The sequence below is a fragment of the Delphinus delphis genome, chromosome 18 (assembly GCF_949987515.2).
Source record: "Delphinus delphis chromosome 18, mDelDel1.2, whole genome shotgun sequence".
Taxonomy (NCBI): Eukaryota; Metazoa; Chordata; class Mammalia; order Artiodactyla; family Delphinidae; genus Delphinus; species Delphinus delphis.
In genome coordinates, this window is record NC_082700.1 from 48,851,275 (window position 1) to 48,877,488 (window position 26,214).

The 26,214-nt window shown below is 35.0% G+C and overlaps 1 protein-coding gene across 1 annotated transcript in view; it reads left to right on the forward strand.

Annotated features, from left to right (window-relative positions):
• Positions 1 to 26,214, forward strand: part of UCHL3 (ubiquitin C-terminal hydrolase L3) — a 43,422-nt gene that overhangs the window by 6,263 nt on the left and 10,945 nt on the right. Inside the window, exons 2-5 of the mRNA XM_059995635.2 lie at positions 4,254 to 4,382; positions 7,211 to 7,367; positions 7,716 to 7,801; positions 9,642 to 9,689. Of these exons, the coding sequence (XP_059851618.1) occupies positions 4,308 to 4,382; positions 7,211 to 7,367; positions 7,716 to 7,801; positions 9,642 to 9,689 (366 nt within the window). The 5' untranslated portion in view covers positions 4,254 to 4,307. The remainder of the gene's footprint in view (positions 1 to 4,253; positions 4,383 to 7,210; positions 7,368 to 7,715; positions 7,802 to 9,641; positions 9,690 to 26,214) is intronic.

Consider the following 26,214-nt stretch of genomic DNA (forward strand, 5'->3'; position numbering starts at 1 on the left):
CTTGACTATCACCTAAAGAATGAGGAGGAATTCATTAAAAATGAGGGGGAGGGCTTCCCTGGTGCCACAGTGGTTGAGAGTCTGCCTGCTAATGCAGGGGACACAGGTTCGAGCCCTGGTCTGGGAAGATCCCACATGCCGCGGATCAACAAGGCCCCTGAGCCACAACTACTGAGCGTGCATGTCTGGAGCCTGTGCTCCGCAACAAGAGAGGCCGCGATAGTGAGAGGCCTGCGCACCGCAATGAAGAGTGGCCCCCGCTTGCCACAACTGGAGAAAGCCCTCGCATAGAAATGAAGACCCAACACAACCAAAAATAAATAAATAAATAAATTTATAAAAATGAGGGGGAGAGGCTAACAGTTTTTCAGATATAAGTCCAGTTTGTGTGCAAAAGCAAGGTAAGGGATGGTTATCGACCCTTTGAGAACTTGAAGAGTTCGTTGTGGCTAAAATTAGAGAACAAAGTACAGAAAGGTACTTTAAGCAGTGAGAGACAAGTAAATAAGCACCAGAACATCCAGAGCTTTGCATGTGGGTTCTGGCAGCATGACCTTGAAGAGTCACAGAACCTCCCAGGCTCAGTTTTCTCATTGGTGAAAGGATGTAATAATAAAACCTCCTTTGCAGTAAAGGTGAAGTGCATTAAAGTTCCTAGCATAGTTTCTGATACAAGATACTATTTTTAAATATTTACAAATAAATTAAAATATTCTGTATCTGGTGGAAATTTTCTCTTTGGACCATTGAAAAGGATAAGTTAACCAAGGATCTTTTTTGGGCACATATTCTAATTTACTAATTGTTTTTCTTGCTAGGCCAAACGTTAGTGTGGCATTATAAAACTTTAGTGAGCTAGTCAGTCAGAATTTTTTGTTATTTTATTACCCAATGTTTAAAAAAGCCTGAAGACAGATATTAAAGGTTATAAATCCCTTTATTATATTTGATGCAAACAGGATGCTTCTAATTGTGTAGAGATGGCTTTGCAAGTGCCTATACTATATAGAATTCTTTGTAAGCTGGAGAGATTTTTTGGGAATAGTTTTAAAACTGGCATTATGTTTTATCCCAGTTTTGTAAATTTGAAGAAAATACATGCATATCAGTTCTGTAGATTTGTATCTTTGAAACTACATCTATTGTAAAAATAACACTTTTTAAAAACACTGGAAGATAAAAAGTTGAGTTCCGTACCATCCAAGCTAACTACTATTAATATTTAATATTTTAGAGAATTTCTTTTTAATCTTTCTCTATTTGACTATGATCATCACAAATGCACGTGGGTTCTTCTTTTTCCTTTAATTATAAAAGTAGGATACCTTCGTTATTTAAAAAAAAGTGAGAGGTAAAAGTTGGAGACTTTCTTCCTCACCTTTTCTCCGAAGCCCAGAGGTAGTTACTAGGCACAGCCTCTTTTATTCTTTCTATGCATATGATGACTTCCTGTGTGAGTCTGACCCATAACAATCTGGAGTCAGAGGTTGCATCGATGTACTTAATAGATATTAGTTAAATTGAATGTCTTTTTATCAATCTTATTTGATTGGCTATATGAGTAAAAAGTTGAGGAAGAGTATGATTCCAGTTAAATTTTAATCATTTTTTTATATTTAATTTAATCTTCTATTTAATCATTGATGTGTCCTCAGTTTGATACTAATCACTCTCGCTACAACTGCTGCCTTTGGAGCTTGGTAATTTTTATACTCTTTAGCTTTGGCTGATAATTGGAACAAGTTTACAACTTCAAGGTAATTTGCCAGTTTTCTCCAGACTGTTTTTTCACCAAGATGTTTAACTGTTACTTTCAGTTTGCAGCACAGATGTAAAAATTACTGTTACATGTACCTCTTGTTTTATAACTTTATAGCAATATGGCTATTGGGGGTACATAATATTAACAAATATATTTAAATTCTTTTATCAGGGTTTATGATACTTTTCCTTGACAGTATGCCTTTTAGAGCTGTCAGTCCTGTGCAGGTAGTATTTGGAGTATTTGGAGCTGATAAATGCCTGGTTTTAGATTAGAAGCCAAATGTATCTTTCCTACCTCTTTAACTTGGCACAAATAAAAAGTATATGTAAAATATTCATTATAAACATAGCTTAACAGACATGTGTAGACATACAGATGGCTAGATTATCTATTAAGATAGAGATACAATCTTCAACAAATTCAACAAATTTCTTGCAAGTTCAGCAAATAGAACTTGAGTGTCTATGGTTTGGCCAGTACAGTGCTAGGCAGTGGGATTAAAAAGATGAATAAGACACAGTTCCTTCCTTTGGCTTTGCAGTCAGTTTTAGTCCTTTTTTAGTTTCTAGATAGAATTGAATATTGAGGAGGGCATAGACTAAGAATTTCAGAGAAAGTGGAGAAGGGAGAGGGAAGTAGTTTGGAATACTTCATTGAACTTTATTAAAGTCTGGAATCATTAATAGGAATCGGATGAAGAATAGGTATTAACTAAAGAAGGCCATTGATTTCTGTGGCCCCAGACTGTTGCAGAGCATGTGACTTGATGAATCTATGGATGTTGAGCACATTCTGCCAAGATAAGTTTTTTTAATTCAGAGTATTTCTTATTAAATGTATCTAAGACCTTATTTTTGACCAACCATACTATCAGTAAGTAGCGTTTTTTCTACAGGCAGAGAATTGGAGGGATGTGGAGAGTGGTCCTTTAATCAGGAATGTCTTGTCTTGTAGAACCTGACTGTGAGATGAATAACACTGTTTATGTAATAGGGCATGGCTTCCATTGGTTTTGCAAGATCTCATTTGATGATCTAAGTATGTGTGATCGTTCTTCAGGGAGAAATACCCAAGGCACCCTTTTATTTTTAAATCTCAGTTAATGTTGGAGCTTCCCTGGTGGCGCGGTGGTTGAGAGTCCGCCTGCCGATGCAGGGAACACGGGTTCGTGCCCCGGTCCAGGAGGATCCCACATGCCGCGGAGCGACTGGGCCCGTGAGCCATGGCCGCTGAGCCTGCGCGTCCGGAGCCTGTGCTCCGCAACGGGAAAGGCCACAACAGTGAGAGGCCCGCGTACCACAAAAAAACAAAAAAAACCCAAACAACAAAAACAAAAAAACAACTTAAAGATAATGTTAGACCAGTAGATACTATAATGTATTCTCAAAGTAAGGTGTAATGATGCATTTTTAGTATGTTTTTTGTTTCCTCTACTCCTTTATTATTTCTATCATGTAAAATTTATTTTGTGATGGTGAACTTTTTAAAACCATCAATTTCCTTCAGTACAGGCATTTATTGAGTTTATTGTGAAATTGACATCATTCTTATTATTATGTTCTTTTTTCCTTTTCTCTCTGCAATAGATTAGGGTCTGATATTTTATTTCCCTATGAATTCTTAAGAGTTTGAAAAAACCACTGCTCTTTTGTTACAGTTTTTTTTTTTTGCTAGATGTAGGGGAGACAGTGAAGCTGAGTAGGTTTCATTGTGTACTGAAAGTCAGGAAGCCAGCAGGTTACTTTATTTTTATATAATTATTTTTTTAATATTTATTTATTATATATTTATTTATTTATTTATTTTGGCTGCACCTGGACTTAGCTGCGGCATGTGGACTCTTAGTTGCGGCATGCGTGCGGGATCTAGTTCCCTGATCAGGGATTGAACCGGGCCCCCTGCATTGGGAGCGCAGAGTCTTACCCCCTGGACCACCAGGGAAGTCCCAGGTTACTTTTTATATCAAGCATTTCCTGGTGTTCCCACAAGTTGCTTGGACTTTTTTGGCCTTATACACTCTTTGTTCATTGATAAAACTTGTGATATCGACCTATCATCTATCTTCAAACCTCAGTCATCATTTTTGATAATTAGGATAGACTATGCTGATTTACTACCAAAATAATTCTTTATGTACTAGAACTTAGATGCATTTCCTTAAAAATCCAATGTTGGGAATGAGTTTAAGATACCAACCAAGCCACTCGTATGTGTTCGGTGAAGTCCTGACTTATTATGTTCAATCCCAAAGTAATGGATTTTGAAAAACGGAGTTTTGCTTAATATGTTGTAAATTTTAAATGTTTGTTAACTGATATAAATAAATTGCTATCTCTTCCTACCTTATTCATGGAAAACCTGCTTGACTTCATTCTTATTGAACATCAGTAATATTTGTACCTTCCATTCCCTTTTACGTATCAGATATACAGTGTATACACATTATTTCCCTGTTAACACTAAACTGGTCGTTTCCCCTTTTTACCAGTTTCTCAAACAATTAGGTCTGCATCCTAACTGGCAGTTTGTTGATGTATATGGAATGGATCCTGAACTCCTTAGCATGGTACCAAGACCAGTGTGTGCAGTGTTGCTTCTCTTCCCTATTACAGAAAAGGTAATTGTTAAGTAAGATATAGTTTCCAGTAAATGCAGAATTCTCTTTCAGTGTTGAATTAAACCTATGCTGTTGAATTAAACCTATGAATTAAGAACAGATGACTCCCTTCTTGCATAAAATGAGGAAATCTAGACAGTGGGGACATCCTAAAAATCTAGTTTTATTAAAGAGATGTATTTAGATTTTGATTTGTAGATTGACAGAGAAGCCCTGAGTCTTTTAAACTCTGGTAGTTTTTTTTTTTTTTATAAAATATGGTTAGTTTGCCTCAACTGTTTTGATGTGACATTTAATCACAATTTGATGTGTATACTTTAGAACTGTTAGGTACTAGGATATTCTTAAATCTGTCTTAGAAAATATATGAATAAAGAATATTCAAAATTTTAATATATAAAATATGTAAATGTTTTCAATATATACGTAAAGAAATCTTTGTTTTAAGGAGGTAGATGTAACTAATGACATGGGTTACATTATTTTCAGAATAAACTTGATTTGGGTGAGAATCGTTAAGCTTAAATACAATTTAATTGGCAGATTTAGGATATGTTGGGGATTATAAACAGCTGTTCTTAGCTCTCTGTATCTAAATTCAAATCTCCATATTTCAGGCCTTCTAGAATGATATCTTATAGCCATGTGCATTATGGAGCCATTTTAAAACAGTTTTGAGTCTATATCTTTCTAATTTTTATTTTTAAACTTAGAAATAATAGGATGAACTCAACATTGTAAAAAATGAAGTAAATGGGAAGATGTGAGGAATGAGTATTTATACTTATATAAGTAGAAAATATAGTGGCATCTGCCACTTTCTGATATCTCTTACAATTTGGTCGGTCCCTATTTCAGCTCATAAGTGACATAATAAAAATCACTCAAAGGATATCTAGTGGATGGTTTAGGAAATATGAAGTGTTTCAATCTTCTAAGTTCTAATTTAGAAACTGATTATGTAGTTGTGAATGGCTTCAGCATACTAATAGCAAAAGAATTGTTATGGGTACATCATTATCTTTTAAATCAAGTCAGTTACAGTGTTTTAAATGTGCTTTACGCTATTAATTTATTTCTCTCTGGTATTTTTGTTGTCTTTAATTATGGCAGACCACAGTGAAAACACAGTCACTTTCCTTTTTCCTATACTTGCTCTGAATCATTTTAGGATTTTTTTTCTAAACCTTAAATCTTGAGAAGTTATCAAACTTTTTGATAACTTTATGGTAAGTTTTTGATAACTTCAAACTCTTTTGCTTTGTCACCAAGGAACATTGATGTTAAGCAACAGCAATAACAAACTAAACTCTAGGACTATACAAAACATTTCAGCCCAAGACCTTACCGTATTGAACTTTTCAGTTTTTATCAGTTGAACTTATATGAATGAATTAATGGTTCAGAATTTATTCTGAAAATATTTACAAATTTGATTTTGGATATATGTATATGTATAACTGGTTCACTTTGCTGTACAGCAGAAACTAACACAACATTGTAAATCAACTATACTCTAATAAAAAATAGTAAAAAATTAAAAAAATAAAAATTTGATTTAGGAGCACGTTTATAAAAATTATTTTTTCAGGCACAGGTACGTTTGTTGTTAAAAGCAGTTCCTTAATTATGGGTTTTAAATAGACATCATTTGTTTCTTTTATCACAGGGGTCAGCAGACTTTTTCTGTGAAGGGTCAGCTAGTAAATATTTTCAACTTTGCAGGCCTGATAGTCTCTATTATAACTATTCAACTTTGCCTTTTAGTATGAAAACAGCCATAGACAATACAAAAATAAAACTTCACTTACGAAACCAGGCAGTGGGCCAGGTTTGGCCTGTAGCCTGTGGGCTGTAGTAGGGCTCCCTACTCTATTGGAATCTGAAAATTATAGGAAAACAATAAACAAAACAATAAAATCATCTTCCTACTCTCTTCCTTCTCCTCACTTTTGTTTTTAAATTTATTTAATTAAATAATTTATTTATTTTGGCCGCATAGGCTCTTAGTTGTGGCGTGCGGGATCTAGTTCCTTGACCAGGGATCGAACCTGGGCCCCCTGCATTGGGAGCACGGAGTCTTACCCACTGGACCACCAGGGAAGTCCCCATCCTCACTCAATTTTTTTAAATATTTATTTTTTTCAGGTATAGTTGATTTACAATGTTGTGTTAATTTCTCTCCCCACCCATTTTTTAACCTCATTATTTTTAACGCTTTTTACAATTGGAAAAATGAGGCACAGAGACATTAAGTAACTTGTTGGAGTTGCACAGCTAATAATGGCAGAGCCAGGTTGTGGGTTAAGGCAATCAGATGTAGAGCCCACACTTTTGACATTATTGTACCATATTGTTTTTACAATCAGTTGTTATAGATAATGGTGAATGTTATGAATACCATATACTTATAAATATAGTGTGAATTTTGTTAATATAATATGATGTAACAGTATAGAAATGTGAAAAATAGAAAGTAAAAATCCTCTAGTAATCTCTTATCCCAGATCTCTTATCTCTTATCTGTTAAGCTTTTCTATATCCTTTAACACTTTTCAATGCATATATAAAGTAAATATTTTTAAAACATAAATGAGAATCATATTAATATATACTGGCCTGTAACCACTCTATAATCATGGACAGATTTCTAAGTCAGAATATGTAAATCTATTTTATTCTTTTTAAAATGTTTTATAGTATTGCATTCACATATGCCATGTTAACCAAATCCCCATTGATGTATATTTAGAGTTTTTCCATATTTATATTTAAGTCCTTTTTAATATATTATTTTCACATGTAGGCTACTGATTTTTTTTTGATAGTATGAAATATTCAGAACAGAAGAAGAGGAAAAAATAAAATCTCAGGGACAAGATGTTACATCATCAGTATATTTCATGAAGCAAACCATCAGCAATGCCTGTGGAACAATTGGACTAATCCATGCTATTGCCAACAATAAAGACAAGATGCACTTTGGTAAATAATTTTTCATTACTGCTATCTTCCCCCTGCTTAAGTTATAAGTTAACTTACTGAGCAGTAGGTGGTGTTCTAGTTCTTTCTTTCAAAGTATCAAATAAAGCTTTTCCTCCCTTCTTTCTTTTATAATGGGAATATATATACTGTTAGGGGAAATATTAATCCTCCCCAGGTTTAACAAACAAGTAGCTTAAGCCCTATCATTTATCCCAATATTCTTATATTCCTAACTTACCAGTAAAAGGGTTTTACCTGAGAAATAGTTAGCATGCTTCTAGTATTTTCATATCTCAGTCTCTTTGAGATAGCAAGCCTTTTCAATTTTATCATCTTTAATATTCTCAGAATCTGGATCAACCTTGAAAAAATTCCTGGAGGAGTCTGCATCAATGAGCCCTGAAGAACGAGCCAGATACCTGGAGAACTATGACGTCGGTACCTTTTTCTGTCTTGATCTCATGTGTGGGCAAAATTCTCTGGGACTGTAGATTCTTTTGGGGGGTTTGTCTTGAAACCGTATATTATGCAATTATGGATTTTTGTTGTATCCATTAAAACAGGCCTTTTGTACTTTTGTAACATTATCTGAAATATCCATAAATGTTGATAAATTGCCACTTCTTTTCTATGTCCAGAGCTGAATGAGAGAAAAAAGGCAATTTGATTTAACAATTTATAAAATATCTTATGATTGACTGTTCCTTACCATTCCCTCCCTATAATAAATATATGCTTGGCAATACCCTGTGTGTCTTTCACTGGGAATTTGGAACAAGGCTGAAGACCAATGGAAAAAACAAAGGTTTAAAGGTAGATGTTAGAATATTCTCTAGCTATTTTATCAGTGTAATATTTTTGCATGTGTGAGGACACAGGCCACATAGTCTAAGACGTTTTAAATGATTGTACCTTTTCATAGAATTTAGATTGGTATTTACATTTTATTCTATTTGAAATCTATTTTTCTTTTGAAGGCTTTTTACCTTTTAATGACATTATTAAGTAGATTGTAAGTTCTTTGAAATTAGAAACAGTATAGTGTACAAATTATTTGGCTAGAACAATGTGTTAGGCAGAGTTTGTGCCCAATAAATCCATTGACTTGATTATGTTGTTTTAGCATTCTAATGTACTTTGATTATTTTAAGTTGTATTTTCTTTAAAAAAACCTGCTGATCTCATAAAACGTCTTTATTTTACATAAAAATAAAATGAACAACATAAAAGTCACCAGTAATTCCACCAATGAGAGGTAGCCACCATTTATATTTTTAATAGGGAATATATAATTGTATGCACAATATTTTAAAACAAAAATTTGATCACACTGTAATATTGTTTTATAACTTGCTTTTTTCACGTAACTTATCACAAACATATTACATACCAGTAAGTATATATTTGACATCATCATTTAATGGCTGCCTAGCTTTCCATAGTGTAGTATTTTATTTAACCAATAAATTATTGTCAGAAATTTAATATTTTTCCCTTTTTTCACCATTTGAAAAAATACTACAAGGTATATCATTGTAGCTAAGTCTTTGCAAATATCATTAGTGATATATAATTATGTACAGTTATATGTAAATATATAAACTCCTAGAAGAGAAATTGCTGGACGAAATAGTTTGCATGTTTTTAAAGCTTTGATACTTATTGCCAAATTGCCATTCATAAAGGTACTTTCACCCGTAGTTTACTTTGACTGTTTCTCTTCATCTTTGTTAATAGTGCCTATTATAAGAGCATTTTTTTTTTTTTTTTAAGTTCAGGAACCTAAAATCTCTAGCTTCTGTTAAATGCATGCCTTTTGCTCCACATTTCTAAAGTGCTGACTGAAGCTGCATGATTAAGCATAAATACAGCCAGAGCTGCAGAATAGCATGTAACCTGGAGAAACAGATGAGCTAAGCTTCTTCAGTCTCTATCTGTGAGATGCTTACTTTATTCTAGTCTCAGTTGAATAAAGTGTTAAATGTTAGTTCCAGCAATTAAATAAGGTAAATGACTCCCACTTACCCCTGGCAATTACAAATAAGCAGATACTCAGTTTCCTAAGGTTTCAGAGATTTGAGGGTTGGAAAGCACAGCAATTCATTTGCTTACTCAGAAATCATTCTTAAATATTTAGTGTTAAACTGTTCCAAAAATCTCCTCCAATTCGTTTCTTAACAAGGCTTTAGATGTTAAAATTTAGCATTGTTGTTTTCATTTAAAAAGTTGGATATAGTCATTTGTTCCTGTTAATACTTTATATTCTTATTACAGGCCATTCGAGTTACTCATGAGACCAGTGCCCATGAAGGTCAGACTGAGGTATTTCACATTTTTCAAAACTTTTCCTGCCACTTGTAAATTTAACCATAGTTCTATTGTATGACATGTAGTTTTAGAAAATTATTGGGATTTTTTTTTCCTTTGAGGGAATTTGCTTACGTAAAAGTAGTCATAAAGTAGCCCAAGAACATGTTTTGACAAACTGTTAATATGCACTTTGATAACAGGCCATCTCCGTTTGTCTAATCATTTAGACAGATTGCAGATTGTGTGCTGTTTGCTTTGGCTAACGGATGGTCTTCGTGTTCCCCATCAGGTTCCTTTGACTTGCAAGTATTTTGAGAAAAATACCTGCCCTGTAGTGAAGGTAGATAGCCAGTATGGTTTTCAAGAGGCTTTATCATGCTCAGCTTCTAGCAAAAAGCTGTAATATTCTCTTTACTCAGGAAATCTGTTCTGGGGCAATGTGATGGTCTTCACCATCTTTACTCTGTTAGCTAGTTATTTCTTCAGATAGGTCACCTCTCCTCTCCTTCTCTTGTCTCTTTTTTCATTCTCTTTTTCATGAGGGATTCCCTCCCTCCATTTATTCTTTTTCTTCCCTCAAACCTCACCCTCCCACTCTTGGGGGAAGTTTGTCAGAAGGTATTTCAGTCAAAATGAATAGAGTTTAATTAAAATCATTTGGTGTATTTATAACACATTCAAGTGTTAATACCAGAGAATTATAGATTTTCTTCTTTCTTATCCTATGCGTGACTTGGAACCATACTTTTTCATGTACAAAGATGACATTGCCTTTATGCTTTAAAAATACTTGAAAAAGGGCTTCCCTGGTGGCGCAGTGGTTGAGAGTCCACCTGCCGATGCAGGGGACACGGGTTCGTGCCCCGGTCCGGGAAGATCCCACGTGCCGTGGAGCGGCTGGACCCGTGAGCCATGGCCGCTGAGCCTGCGCGTCTGGAGCCTGTGCTCCGCAGCGGGAGAGGCTACAACAGTGAGAGGACTGAGTACCACAAAAAAAAAAAACAAAAAAAAAAACCTTGAAAAAATACTGATTTAAAAGTATTGAACTTAAATATTCCCACTATCTTCAAAAAATTTTTTTAAGGAGAAAACAATTTGATACTATGATATAACTGCAGTTTTTCATAGCTCTGACTGGTAACTGTGAATGTTTATAATAAAACCACTTAGGAACTTAAACATTAATTCTCCATGTAATTGTATCATAGTTTCTTGGTTGCTCTCAGGTTCTGCTTTCAGATGTGTGTACCATTGCTTTCTGACTAAGTTTACATAACAGACGCACACACACACAGTGGCATGTCTAAGTGGTTTCGACACCATATTGGAAATGAATGGGATACTCTGTTTTTTGTATTGCTTTTTACGATCTTGAGCATGTTCTTAATCTTCACTATGTTTTGCTTTTTTTTGTTTACAAATTTGTAGTGTTAAAATTAGCAGTGATGGGCTTCCCTGGTGGCGCAGTGGTTGAAAGTCTGCCTGCCGATGCAGGGGACACGGGTTCGTGCCCCGGTCTGGGAAGATCCCACATGCCGCGGAGCGGCTGGGCCCATGAGCCATGGCCGCTGAGCCTGCGCGTCCGGAGCCTGTGCTCCGCAACGGGAGAGGCCACAACAGTGAGAGGCCCGTGTACCGAAAAAAAAAAAAAAATTAGCAGTGATGGTGAAGATCAGCATGAAATTATTGTAAAATATGAAAACCGTTAATTGTAGTAAAGCAGTTAAATGCTTTAATACCTGTTTACTTAAAAAAAATTGTCTTTATGGTGCCTCCTCTTGCCTCCCTTTTGGCCTTTATCCAAATTACGGCTTTTAATACCTCCTTTTAGATGATGTTCACATCTCTTCTCTAGACCTAAACTCCTTCCCGCTGTAGACTATTTTATTTTATATGATTCCTACTATTTGTATTTTAGTTATTTGTTTTCATATTCTTTTTCATTTATTTAAGATGTATATTTTTTTAACATCATGACAGCTCTGAAATTAGGGTGTATCTTACAGTTGATTTTGTAATTTACTTGGTGGTATTACCTTCTTTAGTTGTACATAAAATGATGCATCTTAAAACCACCGGTGCCTTAGATTTGCTGAAATGTGGTGTCATATCTCCCTTACTGTGGCTCTTCGACCTAGCATTGGTGTTCGATTCCTGTGGGTATGCCCCAGAGTATCCAACACCATTCTTTGTGCATAGGCACAACACATAATTATTAATTCACCAGAATTAGCTCAAAACTAACCTTAGTGGTGTAAAAACTACCAAAAAAGGTTAAATCTTGGTGTTCTGTAGTCCCCTGAGTAAACCAAACATACTATTAGCCACTGTTCCTCAATAGGGCACTATTAACATTTTGGGACGAGTTCAGCTCTTTGCTGTATGGGCTGTTTTGTGCATTCCAGGGTGGAATATAGATTATTATATTCTCGCCACTGTATGTTAGTGACTCCCAGTCACTGAGAGAACAAAAACCCACACCATACATTTCCAAATTCAGTATCAACCACCTTAAAACTCCTGCACCAGGGACAGGTTTTGCGATCACTTTATTTCTGGCTCATCTACCATCTGTGGACTTAAGAGTCTTTGACATATTATTATCTCCATTGCTCTCTGTATTCCAGCACACTATTTTTTGTCAGTTCCTATGACACACCTCAGTCTTTCCCATTTGTATTTGTTTGGTTTTGCTGCCATAGCAAAATACCACAAACTGGATGAATTAAACAACAGAAATTTATTTTCTCACAGTTCTGGAGGCTAGAAGTCAATATCAGGGTGCCATCAGGGTTGGTTTCTGGTGAGGCCTCTCTTCCTCACTTGTAGACGGGTGTCTTTTCACTGTGTCCTCACATGGCTTTTCTTCTTTGTGCACTTGCAGAGAGAGAGAAGTCTCTAGTGTCTCTTCCTCTTCTTATAAGGACACCAGCCCTGTTGGATTAGGGCCCATCCTTATGACCTCATTTAATCTTAATTACTTCTTAAACGCTCTGTCTCCAAACACAGTCACATTTGGGATTAGGGCTTCAGTATATGAATATTTGGAGAACATTGTTCAGTCCATAGTACCATTTTTGTGCTTTGTAAGGGCCCAGTTCTTGTCCAGGTATACCCTTTCACTTTACATAGTTGGTACCTTCTCATCCTTTAGGTTTCACCTTAAAAGTCATTTTTCAGAGAGGTTTTCTTTCATTACCGTTAAGTAGGGCCACCTCAGTGAATTTTCTGTCATAAAACCCTTTTTATTTTCTTCCGGGCATTTTTTAATCTACAATATGTTTTTTTGTTTGTTTATTCCATTTATTTCATAGAATAGGAGTCCCATGAGGACGTGGGTCTTTTTTGTCATATTTACCTTTAATCCCCAGGACAGTGCTTGGCATTGGACAGTATATAGGCATTTATGAAAAAGTGCATAGTATAAAAGTAAGGAGCACAGGATGTAGGTTTGTATACTGACTCTACTATTTAGTAGCTTAGGCAAGATACTTTCCTTAGCATAGAATGAAAAGAATAGCATCTACCTTATGGGATTGCTGTGAAGATTAATGAGTTAATCATATAAAGTGCTTAAAATAGTGCCTGGTATTTAATGGGCCCTCAGTAAATACTAGGTGGTGATTTTGTTTTACCAGGCTTTCAGAAAAATGAATATGAGTGACAGAGGATGAGCTGAAGCAATAGGGTGAAGCCAGATCAAGGGGTGGCTTGAATTTTATAAACAATGGGGAGCCACCAAAGATGGTATGTTTAGTGTTCAGCACATTGAGTTTAAGGTGAGTAATGGGTCATCTGTGTAGACGTTGGATATGGAGTCTAAAGCTCTAGGGCGATATCTGGAGTTCTGTATTTGGTCAGAGAGTAGTTAGAACCTTGAGAATTCTACAGAGGGAGAATAGTGGTGAACCACAGTGAATCCCTGGGGCACATAGGTGTTAAAGGAGTGGGTGGAAGAAGAGGAGCCAGTAATAACAGTGTAATAACAACTGACGTCATTGATACTCTCTGTTAGAACGCTTTCATGGGAATGGAGTAGGCAGGAGCCTTATTGCATGCAGAGACTTGTAGACTAAATGAGAGATCAGTGAGATGAGCCACCAAAACACAGTAGCCTCCTTAGAAGATTGGCCGTAAATGCGGCGAAAGAGTAGTTGTTTACTTGTATGTTCTGAATCCCACCATGATTGTCTGGCCGACTCTGGCTAATCCAGAAATTTGGACGGTAGCCCCACCTCACTTATGCTTCATTAACCTACGCTGGAAGTTTCTGCTTTCATGTTTCACTTAAGTTTGGGAAGATAGAAGAACAACAATGGGATATGAGGAAATTAAATTAAAAGTGTTTTTTTAAATTGTGAACAAATACAGTGATACAATAATGGAAACAGTATGCAAATCAAATGTAAAGGCAAGAAAAGAAAAATCCAAAAGAATATTTTATTTGCCTTCAGACTCTAGTTTTACTTCATCAATACTTATCTAAAAAGCCATTTCTAAAGTTTGTGATTTGCCCATATTAATTTAGGAGCCAGCCCAGATATGAGTAGAGATCTCCTGATGATTTATTGTTTATTTAACTTTTTACAAAAAGAATAAATTTATTATATTGCTCAGGAACCTCCATACAAATTTATAGTAATAATGAAGAATAATAGAAACGGACACAATTGTTCTATGTATGTATTAAACAAACATGCCAGTATGGAAAATGTAGCAAAAAATGCTTTTAGTAGTTATGGTTTTTTTTTTTAACTTCAAATCTTTTTTTAGCTAATTTTAGAACAGTCGAAATCAAACATTTTTGTGGGATTTTTTTCTTAATATTTTATCATGAGTATTTTCTTCATCAAAACCTCTTTATAAATAATTCCTTATGGCACTGTACTCTCATGTGAATGAACCATAATTTACTTTCCAGTAACCTTAACTTTTGATATTTAGATTGTTTTCAGTTTTTCAAGTTAAACACATAACTTCATTGAATATCTTTGATTATTCATATATTCATTCTAGGTTCTTTCTTTAAGATCATTTCCTATAGGTAGAATTACCTTGAGTCAAAGGGATGAACATTTTTCAAGTTCTTGTTACATAATATGAAATTATTGTCTGTCTTTCATTTGATTAACCTAGTAATCTGTTTGAGCACCTACTATGCCAGGTATGGTGCTAGCAACTATATATACAGAGATAAATAAGATGCAGTGTGTGTCTTCGAGGATCTCTTACTTCAATGGAGATAGCTTCAAAAATAGCCATTACCGGTGTTGAATTCTATTTTTAAATTTTGGCTTGTTTGATAGAGGGAAATAATGTGGTTGATTGCTAAGACCATTCAAAGATCTGTTGTAAAAGTTTATGAAATGAATTTCAATCATGAAATTAAATTGTAATTAATTTACAAGTGAAATGTGTAATCTACTTTGGTTAGTATTGTCCTATACGAGAAGGTGTTTTTGACTATTGGGAAAGCAGTGGGTAAGTTCTGATTTCAAGTATGTGCTCATGTATATGTATACACAATTTTAAATAAATTGTGTATGTGTGTATGTATATGTATGTGTCTAGTTGGCTTTTCTGGCCCAATCAGTGCAGAATGTCAGTGATGGGGGAGGAAATAGTGTCAAGTTTTATCTTTATTAGTTGTATAAGTATAGTTTGCATGGCTTCATTTTACTCTGAAGTATAGTTTTTCATTATTTTGATTATGTTAGAATTACAAGGAGTTAAGATGCTCTCACATTTATTTTCCTTCTTTAGGGATTTATTTTCTTCTTTCCTTGACTCTGAAAGAAACGGAAGATATTAGGAAGAAACTTAGTTCTTATAGAATGTACAATTTAAGGTCCTGATTGTTTTGGGAGAATCAGATGGGAACTGTAAATGAAACTCAGATGCAAGTACCATGCATTTTAAGCTGTATAGTCCAGTTTTGTCAAGAAATCTGAAATTGCATCTTTCTGATCTTTCTTTTTGTTTTCCATTTATTTTCCATATCCCATTTTCTCTATTCCATTCCAACAAGATGTAAGGGAAATCCTTTTGGGGCAACTTCATTTTATGTCATTCTTAAAACTGAGAAATGCTCTGGAACTTCTGTCCTAACTCCTTACACTTTTGCCTTTTTCTCTCCTTCTGTTATCATTTTTTCTGTATATCATTCCCTGAATAGAAGCTGGTTTAAAGCGTATGTGTGGAGTTGAATGGGAGAGCTGAGTTTGAAGGAGGAAGTACAAATTAGGATTAGTCATAGTGGGGGAAATATTATTGAAATGGTTCTTTTTTTGATCCTTTGTTTTCAAGCAGTGATATTGTGTCTCCTTACATGTAATCAGTTCTTCTTTATCTAATATCACTTGAAAATGAATGATAGTTAAATGGATTAAATTAGTTGTTGAAAGGGTCAGAATGTAGTTACTACTCTGTCCTGTTTACACTTTTTTCCCTTTCTTAGGTTAACAAATATTTTGTCCTAAATGAATCAAAATAGTCTGTTTTTTATTCTTTCTGCATCATCTTCTTGTTCTTCTTATTTTCTCCAGTATCAGGGTTTTGGAAAAGGAGATATATAACTATTATTATTTTAAGTAAATTCTTATATGAACTCATCAGTTGACTCTTCCAGACCTGACTAGATGTAATTCTTCTATCTAAAAATGTCTCCAGCAATAAAAATAGAGTTGAGGTTGTAATGATATTTGAGGATGGTGGATTTTTCTGTTTGTTTTGTTTTAACCACAACTTTCCAAAACAAAGGGTTAAGATTTAAGATTCTTTTCGTTTGTAGTCAATGAGAATCTTATTGGAGCTACTCTCAAATTGTAAAAAAATAATAATAATAATAAAGAATTTCTGGGACTTAGTTTTTGGCCAGCTTAACAATGGTAAGCTTGAGTTTAATGTAAAGTATAGAGATATAGGTCATTATCTTCATAGAGATTTTGGAGAATTGTTAACGGAAGTGAGAAAATACAGTTGTTAAACCAGTAAGAGAAAAAAGTCTTTAAAGAATATCTAGAAATCTGTGGGTATCTTGATTTATTAGGTGAGCAAAATGAAGAAATTTGCCATTTTCCATGGAATATGTAGTGGTATTTTGTGTATTTCGGTATCTAGCTCATGTTTCACTTTGACTTCTTTGCCAACTGAACATGGATACTTTGTAGGAAAGTTTGCATCTTCTGCATGAATCTGGTTTTACTTTCCTATTTTAAATTTGGACCTCAAATTTAGTGTAATTCAATGTATTATACTGAAATTTATTCAAATCTACAGGAGTCCATTTGGAATTAATTTATAATTTTGACTTTAAACTTTTAAAGTTTTATATATGTGTACATATCCTCATGCATGTATGCCTATACTTATAATTTTACTTCTTTTCATGGCATTTGGAAGCCCTAGAGAAGTTCCTAATTTTTTTCCTTTCCATGTGCCATTTTTTTAGACTCAGTGGTATCTCTAAAGTTTGAAAGGACATGTCCTATTCTGGAAATAAATTTAATTGTCATGACTAAGTATATATTTTATCAGCAGGTCAATAAAAGGAATGATTTTGTAGGTATTTAAGACAAAAGAGTCTCACCATGAGATACCTGGGGTTGCTGGAAACATTGGGAATCATTTTGGGGTGTTACAGTATCAGTCTTGATTATTCTTAAGTGTCATTTATGGGTGAATGCAATGGAAATTGACATGCTTATCAATTGCCAAGTATTCTCATCTTCTTAAATTCTCACTGCTTTTAAAAGTATGTCTGTCATCTTATTATAATGATGGTTACCATTTACTGAACGCATCTTATGTGGTAGGCATTATACTAAGCACTGTGTGTACCCTACTCTAATCTTCTCAATTCCTTAAGATAGATGTTATCCCATTTTACAGACTGGAAGACAAAGAAGTTACTAACTTGTCCAAAGTCACACAGCTAGTAAGTACTGTCCATGCTCTTAAGGCAACAAAATGTATAGATAAATAAAAATTGCTAAAACAAACAAGCTCTTAGTCAACAGTAGATTTTTCCTTATATTAAACATAAAGTCTTACCCATAAACCAACCACAGTCTTTTGGTAATTATGTTATCTGTATTTTGGAAAACAGTAATTATGTACCTACCAGCCAATGATCCCTTTATATTTAGGAAATTGCATGGTTATAATGATATTTTTCTTAGTAACAGGATGCCCTTTTAGATGGGAAAACATTTTGGGTATAAGCCAAAATCTACTTGCTTTATTTTAACATTTTAGAATAATTTAGATTTAAGCACTTAGGGTAAACTACCAAACACTTGATTTCTTAATAAAGAAGTAATACTAGTCTGCCCCTCTGCCCCCTTTGTTAAAAGGTCTGTATCATTTCTTTTTAGTCTTTACAACATTTCTAATTCTTTGGTTATTATTAAGTACTCTAAAGAGTAATCTATTTTTTGTACACCCAGAGAATGTATATTAACTGAAGGAAAAGTAATTTGGCTTTTTAGACCGACACACTCTTTCCACCTTTTTTTTTTTTTAATTTTTTATTTTTGGCTGTGTTGGGTCTTCGTTTCTGTGCGAGGGCTTTCTCTAGTTGCGGCAAGCGGGGGCCACTCCTCATTGCGGTGCGCTGGCCTCTCACTATCGCGGCCCCTCTTGTTGCAGAGCACAGGCTCCAGACGCTCAGGCTCAGTAGTTGTGGCTCACGGGCCTAGTTGCTCCACAGCATGTGAGATCCTCCCAGACCAGGGCTCAAACCCGTGTCCCCTGCATTGGCAGGCGGACTCTCAACCACTGTGCCACCAGGGAAGCCCCTCTTTCCACCTTTTTATTAAAGGTTTGAAAATTTTTTTTTTTAGGCTTCATGACATTTCTAATTTTGTGGTTATTAAACAGTTTAAAGGGTAGTTGACTCATTTTTTCATATACAAAGTGACATACACATTAACTGTGAAGGAAAAGTAATTTGGCCTTCTGGGACCCAGGTATTTTGGCTTCTTTCTGAACTAGTTATAACTTTGAAGATAGAAAAATTTGAACTGTTGATTGTTTGGGGAATACAGCTAGAGATAGTAATAGGTTTGCCTCTATGAATTAGGTAGTTGACAGTTGATGGGTGGGTGGCTTTGTGTGAGATGAAAACACTGAAATTGGAGCCAGGAGTCATGGGTTCTGCCTCTGCTTTGAGAGTCACTAGTTACATGACTGTGGGCAAGTCAACTAAGTCCTTGTGCCTCTAAAAGACCCCGACACTGTTCTGATGCTCATGGGCTGTGTCCAAATGGCTCACCCTGTATTTTTTTTTTTTTAACTCAAGAGGATTTAAGTCAGAATCAGAATGCTTAAAAATCTCAAAATGAATGTCTATACCTAATTCCTTTATGCAAAAAATATTTGTTAAACTCCTTAGAGTACTTTCTGAAGAGCAAATCATTTAATTCCTAGGGTTTTTGAAAAGCCTGTTCTGGTTTTTTCAAAACTGTAATGAAGAGATAGGTTATATTGCAGTGGTGTATGTGAAGTCACATTATACCGTTGCAGACCCACGCAGTAAGCAGAGGGGGCACGGGTTCAGTGTTAATGTCCTGGCAGACAGTGATGTCATTAATAATTTTAATGAAATACATAATTTTTGACAACTTTGGATTCCTCTACCAGAACTGAAAAACTGAGGAAGTGAGTTCTTTATTCAGATGCTCTAGAAAGTGAGCTCTTTATTAAAATCTTCTGAAAGACTCAAGAATAAGCTGTAGATATTTGATCCTTTCCAGTTAGTATGGAAAGGAAATTGGCTATTTATTCTGAAGATTCTACTCACAGTTTAAATTTTCATATTTGAAAGCAAAGCTAACTTAGTTACTTCGGCAGCTAATATTATGACAATGTAAAAGTTGGTGAATATGTCTTTAATATTTGTAATTCTAAGAGAAAGCCTAGGAATATTAAGATTCCATAGTAACGTTCTTCATATCAGTCTTTTCATCTCTTAAAAGAATATTACTTGAAAGTCCTTTCCTGAAACTAACACAATATTATAAAGCAATTATACTCCAATAAAGATGTTAAAAAAAAAAAAAGAAAGTCCTTCCCTGAATTATCATATAAACTTTCATTGGAATTGAAAATATATGTGATGTACACAGTTATGTCTATATTATGAATTAAATTATCTTTACAAATTGTACAGTTGGAAAAGATGTGTATATATTGTGTTCCTTTAGCTTTAGGAAGTAGAAATAAATATGACTAGAGTAAAAATTTAGAATTACTGGTTCTAATGTTTAACAACTCAACATATTCATTTACTTATGGAAAACAATACTTAGTATACTAGCAATATGATAGTGGATAAAAGGTTTTTCTAAGAGCATTACAAGGTAGTTACAAGTAAGACAGTCATAATGTAGTAACGTACTGTCCTGTATTTGATATTGTAAAACAGTTGCCAAATAGAAACACATGCACACACACATGAACCTTGATGTATGGAACTCATTCAGGAGGGTGTGCTTTTGAACATATCCTTTCTTTTTTTCATTCCTTCCTCTTACATATGGAAAACGTGATGAGCAAAAAGAGGGCTAAAATTACCCATAGATAATCTGATAATGTTTGGGCAAAAATTGTGTCTTCATCTTTAAATAGAAATGATCATAATTTCTACCTTAGTACGATCATTGTGCGACTCTATAGCATCCACAGTTTAGAACATTTGGTATGTAATAGTAAGCACTCAGTGCTAGCTATTACTATTGTTGACTGATGAACATATAAAGATACCTGTGTGAATGTATTTACTACAGCATAGTTTATAAATGTAGAAAACTAGAAACAAACTAAAGATGCCATAATATGTTTATGGTGCATCTATTTAAGGAATAATATGTTGTTGTGAAAAATAATGTACATATATACTTACTGAGGTGGATAGATGCCCAAAATATATGGAAAGTGAAAGCAGCGTGAAGAATATGATTTTTTTTCCTTGTAAAAAATGTTAAAAATTTTAACAAATTGCTAAAGGTCAAGTATAGGCTGGTATGATACTATAAAATCCCTGTAAGCAGTGCCAAAGGGGAGCTCACATCCACTCTCCACAGACCTCACTGGGTGCCTATAAGCTTAAACTAGGGACAAGGCAAGAGAGAGGCCCAAGGTGCAGGCCTGGGGGGAGGAAGCAGCTTCTACTTTGGGAAGGACCTGGATTCTTCTCCCCTATGGAATAAAACCTAACAATGCTGGGACAGAAAACCCTCCCTGGAGAAGGGAACAGACAAAACTACCCCTTCAGGGGAGGTATAGGAAACTCCTATGAGAGAAATCAATGGAGGAGGGGAGGATCCCATGGAAAGCCTTGTCCTTGATATCCAGGTACAAACAACCTACTTATGATGGAGGCTGAACCATGTCAACAAAGAATGCCTTCACCTTCCCACCATTAGACCAGCCAGCACCAACAAACAAGTGTCAAATGTGTGGGGTAGGCCAAGAGCATGAAGAGAGACCTTCTCTGAGGCATAGACTCTGAGAAAAATCCTAAAGCTATGAGTGGAACAAGAACGTTGAAAAAGAAAGCATTCAGCAAGCCAGCTCCTACCCTAATCACACAGTAATGCGAGGCAGATTTTAAGCTGGTAGATTACTGAGGATAACCATAGCAAAAACAAACCAAACAGCACAACTTCTAACTAGATTGACTCAACTCCACACACTAAAGCCCTAGCAGAAGAGGAGGCATGCCCATTCCCAGACATAAATACATTTGTCTCAGTCTCTCTGCTCCTACACAGGATGTGTGCCTTTTAAACAAAAATTATAAGATGAAGAAAACAAGAGAAATAACACACTGTCACAAGACAAAGGAATCAACAGAATCAAACTCAGATATGATCCAGGTGTTGGAACTGTCAGATGCAACTTAAAATAACTGTGATTAATATGTTAAAGCCTCAAGTAGAAAAGGTAGACAACAGATACCAACAGATGGGGAATATCAACAGAGAGTTGGAAGCGCTAAGAAAGAATCGAATGGAAATCTAGTAATTAAAAACACAGTACCAGAGGTGAAGAATGCCTTTAATGGATTTGCCAGTAGACTTGCAAATGTTGAGGAAAGAATCAGGAAATGTGAAGATAAATTGCTAGAAATTTACCCAAACTGAATCACAAAAATAAAAAATCATGGGAAGAAACCCCACAAAACCCCCCAGGTCACCCAAGAGTTGTGGATCAATTTCAGATGATCTAATATGTGCAGGTAGAATCAGAAGGAAAAGAGAGGGACTTCCTTCGTGGTCCAGTGGTTAAGACTCCGCGCTCCCAGTGCAAGGGGCTCGGGTTCGATCCTTGGTCAGGGAACCAGATCCCACATGCTGCAACTAAAGATCCTGCATGCTGCAACTAAAGGATCCTGTGTGCCACAACTAAAGATCCCACATGCCTCAACGAAGATCCCACAGGCAGGATCCCTTCGTTGCTACGAAGATACCATGTGCCGCAACTAAGACCTGGCGCAGCCAAATAAATAAATATTTTTTTAAAAAAAGAAGAAAAAGGTTTTTAAAATGAATTCGATGGAACAAAAATATTTTTCAAAAATAAAGGAGAAATAAAGTCTTTTAGACAAACAAAAACTGAGAGAATTCATTACAAGCTTACCTGCACTACAACTTGAATCTACACAAAGAATTGGTGAGCACTGGAAATGGAACAAGTGAAGGTAAATATAAAATAAATTTTGTTTTTTAAATTGTTCTAAAGAATGATTAAGTGCTCATGGATAGACCATATTATGGATCAGAAAATAAATCTTAAAAATTTTTTAAAAAATTTAAATTATACAAAGAATATTTTCTAACCATAATGGAATTAAATTAGGAATTAATAACAGTAAAAAGTATCTGGAAAATCCCCATATATTTAGAGATTAAACAATACACTTCTAAATAGCTTGTTGGATCAAAGAGGAAGTCTCAGAGAACATGAGAAAACATTTAAAAAAATTTTTTTTAATTGAAGTGTAGTTGATTTACAATGCTGTGTTAGTTTCTGGTGTACAGCAAAGTGATTCAGTTATACATATATATGTATATTCTTTTTCATATTCTTTTCCATTATGGTTTATTACAGGATATTGAATATAGTTCCCTGTGCTATACAGTAGGACATTGTGTTTTATCTATTTTTTATATAGTAGTTTGTATCTGCCAATTCTGAACTCCTAATTTATCCCTCCCCTAACCCCCTTTCCCCTTTGGTAACCATAAATTTGTTTTCTGGAAAACATTTTGAATTGAAAGAAAAATTATTAAATATATCCAAATTTACAAGTTGCAGCTAAATCAGGGATTAGAGAAAAATCTGTAACATTAAATGCTTATAGTAGAAAAGAAAAGGCAAGGGTTAGAGAAAAATCTATAGCACTAAATGCTTATAGTAGAAAAGAAAAAAGGCTTCAAGTCAGTGATCTAAGTTTTTACCTAAAGGTAGCAAAAAAAAAAAAAAAAAAGAGCAAATTATCCCTAAAGTACGCACAAGGAAGAAATAATTAAAAGTGAAAATCAGCGAAATTCGTTACTGTTCTAGAGGTCCTATAGCCAATGCAGTAAGGTGAGAAAAAGAAACAAATGGCATATGGATTGGAAAGGAAGAAATACAGATGTCTGTATTCACAGAGAGCATGATTTTTTTATGTAAAAAACCTGTATATTAAAAAATCCTATAATGCATTTTTTAATGTATATTAAAAAATGTGGGAAGGGGACTGTGTGTTAATGTCATAAAAGACAAAGGCTGTTGGAAATGCTCCAGGTTAAAGGATACTGAAGAGACATGACAAAAAAATTCAATACCTGCTCCCAGATTAGATCCTGAGGGGAAATGCTACAAAGGACATGAATGGATCAACTGACAAAATTAAAATATGGATGGAAGGTTAGAAGTCTAACGTGACACCCAACCTACACACATCCTAACACAGCCCATATCTATATGAAATTATGAAGGTGATAACTGCTGTATAAAAGAGAATTTTCTTTTTTAATTAATTATTTTTGGCTGCATCGGGTCTTCATTTCTGTGCACGGGCTTTCTTTAGTTGCAGTGAGCGGGGGCAACTCTTCTTTGCAGTGCACGGGCTTCTCATTGCAGTGGCTTCTCTTGTTGCAAAGCACGGGTTCTAGATGCGCGGGTTTCAGTAGTTGTGGCATGCGCGCTCAGTAGTTGTGGCTCGCAGGCTTAGTTGCTCCGCGGCATGTGAGATCTTCCCGGACCAGGGCTTGAACCTGTGTCCCCTGCATTGGCAGGCGGATTCTTAACCACTGCGCCACCAGGGAGGCCCCTGGTTCACGGATTCTTAACCACTGTGCCACCAGGGAAGTCCAAGAGAATTTTCTTAGTCTTAAGAAATACTGAAGTATTTAGGGGTAAAGGACCATGATATATATAACTTATCCTCAAATGGTTCAGGAAGAAAAAAAAAACAACTATGTAGAGAGACAGGAAGAGAGCAAGAGAGTATAAGTACAGATGATAAAGCAAATCAGAATAAAATGTCATAGGTAAATCTAGGTGTTTCCTGTACTCTTTTTATTTTTGTAACTCTTTGTAATTTGAATTTTTTTTTTAAGTTTTAAAAAACATTCTTCAAAAATGGCAAAAGAAGAGAGCCATCATATTTTAAGTTAGAAATCACTTTTCTCCCAGTAAGCACTGTGAGGGATGAGGTAATGTCTGCCTCCAGAACAAAGACAAGTTTGCTTACTGCTTATTATAATACATCAGTTTCCCCAAGCCCAGTGTTCCTCTCCTATAATGCAGCCCATTGTGTGTGCAGCCGTCCATCTGGGCCCTCTGTGTTGCCCTCATGTGAACTGACACTAACAGTGATGATAGTGCTCCTTGCTGGGCTATGAGTAAAGTCCTTTGTCTCTGACATAGCGTCTCATGTCTTCTGCCAGCACCTATGAACAAGTAACAGGATAACTTTTTAGATGGGGGGTAAAGTCAGATCCCAGACCTGATAGTCTAGTCCTCTGAACATGTCATCCTCATTCCTATTTTTGTCTTTTTTCTCACGCTGAATTCTTTGCTAGGAATACCTTTCCCATTTTGCCTGCCCAAACCTTATATGTTCTTTCAATGTATGCCTTTAGTTCTACTTCTGGTTTAGTAATCTCTCCTTCCCTAGATTCTTAGAAAATTTTTGTTTTCTCCACTACTCATTAGTCATCTCTTCCTCTCTTCCTTTACTCCATTTTCTTTCTCCATCCATTTTCCTTTTCCTCTTCCCCACTCTTCTGTCTTTCTCTTATTTAAATGTAATCAGATTGAATATGACAAACATGTTAGACTATGTGAGAGCAGACACTTTATTATATACACCTTTGTTCCCATATAGAGCAAAGTGTAGGATTCATTTATGTATTTCTAATTGATTGATTCTTACTATGAGCAGCTAAACTGTTCACAAACATGTTTTTAAAACCCTTTATTTTAGGTTATTGTATTATTTTACATAGATCAGAAGTACTAAGTAGGATCATAGGGTTTTCAGGGTTGAAAGAGTCATAGAAATCATTCAAGGAAAACCCCTTTATTTTCCTAAAGAAAATAGGTCATGGTTAGTGAAATCCATTATCACTAAGCAAGGACTTATATCACTTTTTTTTTTTTTTACTTCTTCTCACTATGGTTGTTAGTGATTATAATTTTATCATACTGCTTTAAACTCAGTTTCATGTGCTGGTGTTATTTATTGGAGGCGACAATTGTAAAATTATCATTTGGATTACCATTAATAAGTTAGTGTTTATTAGCATGTGCATTTTGTGGAAAACTCTTAGGTCAGATTCACCTTTTGTGGTACAATAGTGTTCGAAAATGTGACTCCCAAAAATCTAATTTTAAGAGGATTACTCCTCTGCTCGTTGGAATCTGGTCTAATAAATGAGTATTAAAATCTTTTTCTTGGCCACTTAGGCTGTACACCACAGTTATTAAGATCATTGGATTCTAGAACTAGATTTGCTGTATTTGAATCCCAGCCCTGCTGCTTCCTGGCAGTGTGACCTGGGTTATGTTACTTAACCTCTCTGTGCTCTGATTTCTTATTTGTAAAATGGAGATAATTACAGTAACTATCTCATGGGTTACTGGGAGATTAAATGAATTAATACGTGTAAAGTGCTTAAAAGAGTGCCTGGCACAAAATAAGTGATACATATTTTAACTGTTTTTTTCTTTTACTAAAAGATGGCTAAATAATCCATGATAGTTTCCATTTAACTTTTCAGCCTAAGTAAGAGGATAGTTTATGCATGGCATCAGCTTCTGAGGGATTTGTTTCACTCCTCTATATTTTGAAGTTGTTTTTTTCCTTAGTGTTTATTACTGCTAAGAAATTCTTTTTACTAGTGCCTGTTACCATACGGTTTTCTTTTACACATAATTCTTTGTATGTTTTGTATGTGTTACATGTTTTTTTTGTGTGTGTGTTCTTTTTTTTAAAAACAGTTTGATGTAATAATTCCACTTTAGTGACTTTTAAATAATT